General features: G+C 39.9%; 1 protein-coding gene across 1 annotated transcript in view; it reads right to left on the minus strand.

Moving 5' to 3' along the window:
• Positions 1–6037, minus strand: part of usp45 (ubiquitin specific peptidase 45) — a gene marked incomplete in the record, with an annotated part of 28651 nt that overhangs the window by 14428 nt on the left and 8186 nt on the right. The window contains 1 exon segment of the mRNA XM_035671918.1: positions 439–590. Within this exon segment, the coding sequence (XP_035527811.1) occupies positions 439–590 (152 nt within the window).

The following is a 6037-nucleotide window of genomic DNA, read 5'->3' on the forward strand; positions in this document are numbered from 1 at the left end:
AATTGAATTGAAATTGAACTGAATTGTAGGCAACAAGCAGTACTTAAGTGTTTACACATTGGGAAGGCATAAATAGCCATATTGCCCTGTTAGCCTAATGAGTTAGAGGGATTTCCATTCTATTACAAGGTCTCTTGAGATAAAGCATGGACTAGCAGGCAGGTTATCTGTAGTTAGAAATCCACTTTGCATTAATGTGTTCATCCTTTAGATTTATAATAAAAGATACCTTTGATCATACCTACTTATGTTATTATTGATATTTATTCTGTCTACATAGTGTACTATTACTGCATGATACTTCATGAATGAAAATTTAGCAATAGGTAGAGCTTTTGTTCTTGTCACCATTTTCTCAATGCGTGTTTGTTTCCCCTAACAGTACAGAGACACATGCACAGAAAATATTTGTTTAAACTGACTCATAATTATACCAACCTGCATAACAGCGTTGAAGAAGCAAGTGTTACCAAGGTTATTTATGCCTTTAACAGGGACCAATGTGCTGTTAATGGCTGGACTCTTTCCTTTGGGTGGGTCTGTATAATCTGATGGTTCCTCTTGAAATTTGATGACCTTGGGTGAAGCTCCTAGAACACAGAAAAACAAAACAGGTCAGTGATGCACAGTAGCAGAAACTCAAAAATGATTATGCATACATGTAAAATGATTCACGAGATTTGGGAAAGGGGATATGGTATGTTGGTGCTCTTTGAAATTGACAAACGATTCAGTTCCTAAACCCTAATATGGCTTTCACTTTGTTTGGTAACAAGACTTAGCAGTCAAGCTTAAAAGATAGTGCTGAGGAGGTGACTGGGTTGCAACTTGGTTGTGACTGAGGGTGGATGTCGGCCTTGCAGCTGGAAAATTTCAGCTTCCCTTAAATTGTGATTGCGGCAGGATATAGAAAAAAAAATTGAGCTTAGCCTTGAAGCGAGACTAGGGCTGGGAGCAGGGTGCTGGGATGGCAGCTGGAAGGAAAGCTGGGTCATTTGGGAAAGCAGATGACAGCTGTAGAAGTTTCCGCTGGTTAGTGAGGGAGGGGTGGGGGCTGGGGTTGGAGAGATGGCTCTCCAGAGCCAGCTGTTACTCCTGATCACCAATGAAAGCTAACCTTAAACAGAAACTCCGACACAGATGGTAAGAATCTAACAGTGGCATACAGATGGGGACAGAGTAGCGTAGGTAGTGTAGCTGTGCAAACGTGTCAGCACAACAAAGCCAACACCATGATGACCCAATACCAATAACATGTTACTTACATGTGCTAGTAGCTACTGATTCACTACCTGATAAGGAATCTAAAAATAGACATTATAGTAGAAGACACAACTTGTTGACTTAAAGGGAATGATGTGTGTTCAGCCAAAAGAATTACCTGTCAGCCAAATGAAAAGGAGATTAAAGCCACAGCTTTAGGTCAAACAAGCAATAAGCAACCCTTTGCTGCTACACTCTCACTATAAACCTATAAAGTGTCATAGTGGTCAGTAGAGAAAGAATGTTAGCATTAGCTCTGCAGTGGTTTATGTGCAACAAGTTATGTATGCCGTCATTAAGCTTTTTGCCACTAAAGCAGAGTAGAGCCATATAATACAGAGTATCTGATGATAGAGACTCCTGCTCTCTAATATCCCCATTGTCTTCCATACTGTAACAGTATCCAAATTCACAAACTAAGACAGAAGTACAATTAAGTTAGGAAAACAACCACCTATTATATACAATGTAGGACAAAATATGCAATTTAATGGAATGGAATGGAATCTGCTACAACACTACTTCACGCTTCCACACGTCTCTCATATAGGCTTGACAAAACTTGGGTCATTAAAAAGGTCTCACAAAGGCAACATTAATTCAAAGACTACTGCACTACTCCCAAGTCTCCCAGTTAAAGAAGAATAATTAATAAATGCACAAATAATAAATTCTTAGTGCTTTATATGGAAAGTTATGAAAAATGGTGAGGAAAATGAAAAATGAAAATGTGTGAACACATTACATTCAAAATATAAAAATATGGTGGTGGTGCTAATGGATTTGAATTTAAGAGAGGGGGATGAGTGAAGCCCTGAATGCAGGATAGGTTGCTCTAGAAGGTGCAAATTGAGGCAGAGAGGTGTTCACACAATGTGATATTAAAGAAGTTTGAAAGATCCAGAACATTCCAGGCATTAAGCTTCATGCAGGATAACTTGGGCTCCATGATAAATGAAAAGCTCAGTATAGTAATACATGGAATGCACCACAATGTGTAACTACACAGCAACAAGTACTGCAAGTATAGATTATATAGTTTCAAGTATATATGGGGAAACATTTTTGGGTAAATATTCCTAATGTTTTAGCTCATTTAATATAATTTTTGTTTACTTCCCAATAAATGTGTTATACAGTTTTTAGATTGATTTTATACCTTTCTAGAGAAGATAGAAATCGACTCGCAGAGATTTTAAAGTTTCTTGAGATAGGAAATACATTACAGTAAAAACCATAGCATATTGTGTTTTTTTTACAACATGACACACATTATACTAGAATACAATATATGTTTGCATTGCAAATAAAAATGTTCCCTGTAAAATCTCAGATGGTGGAGGATCCTTGAACACAACCATAAAAAGAGTTTGCATACCAGTAGCTGCTCCATTGCAACCAGATAGATACATAAAAGGGTGAAAAAAATATTCAAATGGTAAAAGGAAGGTAAGTATTTCATCCTGATAAGAATGTTGTTGCTGTACAATAAAGATGATTGAAAAAGTGCAATCATTTTCTTAATGAATTCAGATAGCTTTCTTTGGACCACCACAGTCTAATATGTCCCACAATGAACCCAAAAGACTTTTACACTAATCATAATAACATCAAAGATCTCCAACGTTGTTTTTTACAGCAGCAACCTCTGTGTGGACCAGTCCAGACAATATATGGGCTCACATAATTTAATAAAGGAAAAATACTTATCTATTCTCTCAGTCAAGATTTAGTTACAACTCTGAACTAATACAAGATGGAAAACAATGGACTGACATTGATTAGTGATTAAATATTGAATTTAAAATGTTAATTAAGTGGGCATACTGGCCAATATGGATGCACATATCTCAGTAAATAATAACCATCCAGTATTCAGCCAAGCCATAGTATAAATGTAGTTTTATATTTGAAAATGTATAAAAGGAAATCTGGTGGGCTTTTTCCATGTCATCAACATTTATATCAATACAACCAATGTGTTTATGAGCACAAAGCTGTTTAACAAAAGCACAAAGTTCTTCATAGATCTAGCCTATGCATTTTGCAATTAACTTTAAAATGTACAAAATCTTCTTCCAGGGGAGCGTATAGCCACAGCCATCCTGTGGGAAACACTGAATTGTTTGAAATGCAAAATGGCCTGTTTTTACAGGGACTGATGGCAGTACCTTAAGGCCTATAGGCTGTAGAGAAATCAACCAAACACTGGTACACACAAAAAGAGTTTGGTCCATGAGCACTTCACCCATATGAGCCAGTCAAGAGAGCAGGCTAGCAGCAAGGTCACTGGCCTGAACCCGCTTATATCCAAACTAAGGAAATTCAATTGAACCGTAAACCATCATAACAACCTGCACCTTTACACTCACCGTTCTTCTCCTCAACACACCATGGCCTTGCCTTAGCACATATTCAATTCATAGAACCACTCCTTTTGCACAACACTTTTATTGTAAAAGCTATTCAACCTACAGCGATGGTAAGCCCACTGCTGGCCACTACCCAGCAAGCTTTTCCTCCTCAAGGCCAAGGACATTAGCGGATGTGCCTTGATCAAACTCGTTGGAATGTGAACTGTGGGTTTTTTACTCGTGGCCTGGCAATTTGCATTTTATACTCAATCAAATTCCACTCAAAGGATTGGGGGTAAGAGGGCAACTTTTCTGTTAAACAGATTTGAGAATAAAAAACAGTTACTTAAACACAAACACAAACAGCACAAAGTCTCTTTCAGGTCTGCTGGATTATCACATTTTTCTTGGCTATCCAATCCAATCCAACTTTATTTGTTAAGCACTTTAAAACAACCAAAGTTGACCAAAGTGCTGTACAGAAGAATAAATAAAACATCATAAATAAAACATCATAAATAAAAGACATAACAGCTCACATGAGGTGCAAAATTACATTACAACTAACACCAAGTGTGTAGCCTTAAATTTACATTGGTTTAACTGAATAATGTTCAACACAGAGGAGAAGGCTTGTCTTGGGGACTAAAAAGGGGTGAGGTTCAGCTTGTCGGGACAACATGCTTTAGTGGCACTCCACCCAGTGGTGCTAAATGCATCTGGCCCTCTGTGCTGGCAACATCTGGAGGCCTATTTCCATCTTCAATATGCAGCCATAAGGGAGCTCCCATATGTCAACATGCACAATGCATAGAGATGGGAAAAACTGCAGCCCTGATCAGGAAAACAAACTGTGTATTTTTGGATTTGGTGTGAGCCTGAGAAGGTGTGAAGAGATGCGTTTACACTAGTGTGAACAACTGAGCAAAAGATAAAGTAATTAAGAGGGAGAAAGTGTGTGTAAATGAGTGTGTTTAGTTGCTGTGGTGTTTGTGAGCGGAGACACAAAATCAACAGACTTAATGCAACTTGAGTGTAAGAGCCGCAACTGGCACTTCAGCTAAGAGGGAGCATAGGAATGAAGAAACTAACTGGGCGGAATGGGGATGCCGATGGACACACTCTGCATCTGGGACCATCACCCAAGGTAAACAATGTTCAGGGAGCCATCTGGTTGAGACTGGGGAGAGGGGGACAGAAGAGGGAGGGAGGGGCAGTGGGTGGAGGGAAGGGTTGCAACGAGCACAAGCATATGGAAAAGCAGATTTTTCCTCTCCCTGCAGCAGTCAACGAAGGCAAATGTCAGCATGCGCTGCGTCCACGCTTGACTGTCCTGCACTCGGCACCACCACCTGGCCCTCCTTGCTCAGCCACCGAGTATGGGCAGCAGTGACACTGTGGAGCCTTTCCCCAGGGTAGAGGAAAGCATCACGGTGCTCAGGATCGTCCACATGCACGCATGTACACCAACACCTCCTGCACTGCCTGCTCTTTTTCACACAAGAGATACATAAAGAAACATGGACTTGCTTACTTTTACTGAGCATAGTACTTGCTCAAGAAAAAAAACACACAAGCTCAGCTGAAATCTTTTAAAATGTATAATGTTCTGTTTTGATGTTTTGTTGAGCTGAAGGCCAACACAAGACATAATGGAAGAACATTTAAGCTCATGAAACAATGCCATAAACAAAACATATTCTTTTCACACTAATATGTGCTGCTCTCTTCAATTTACAACTGCACTAGATCCAACACAGTGACATTTTTTGTCTCACATCCACTTGGTTGATATAATTAAGCCAAAACCAAGAGCCTGTAAAAGTACATTTTCCATAAAAAGGCTTTTTCCTATACCCTTCCTAATGTGGTTCGCAGTTGGGCTGAGAGACTATCAAATCGTATGGCCAGTGGGCTCTTAATGCATTCATGTTCCCTTACAGTGCAGCAGTGTCGAGGGCCAAAGCCAGCTCCCTTCATGCAGAGCAAGCAGTCAAGAGGAAGGCCAGGCAACACCAAATGTCTTATTAATTCGCTAATTTGTTGTGACTGCAGGGCATGAAAAGCCTGTTTCCTTGCCATCTGAGGCCAAGAGAACCCAGTGCCATGTTACTTACAGACACAGACACAGACACACACACACACACAGATACATATACACAGCTTTTCTTACCCACTATCTGGCCTACTTTCATGTGCGGTGGTGGGAATAAAGACAGAATCACCCTTGATTACCTCCATGAAAGCACCACCAGGGGACAAGCATCTTACTGGCTACTGACTCGGCTGAGTTGAACTGACAGTGAACTACACACTATGGTTTCCAAAATCAACAACCAGAGGCAGGAAACCAGGTGAGTATGGGTGCAGTGATCATAAAAGATTGTATCTTCCACTTCAAGTTTTTGCCAAAATGTCTC

The sequence above is a fragment of the Morone saxatilis genome, unplaced genomic scaffold (genome assembly GCF_004916995.1).
Source record: "Morone saxatilis isolate NCDOM2014 unplaced genomic scaffold, NCSU_SB_2.0 Contig24, whole genome shotgun sequence".
Taxonomy (NCBI): Eukaryota; Metazoa; Chordata; class Actinopteri; family Moronidae; genus Morone; species Morone saxatilis.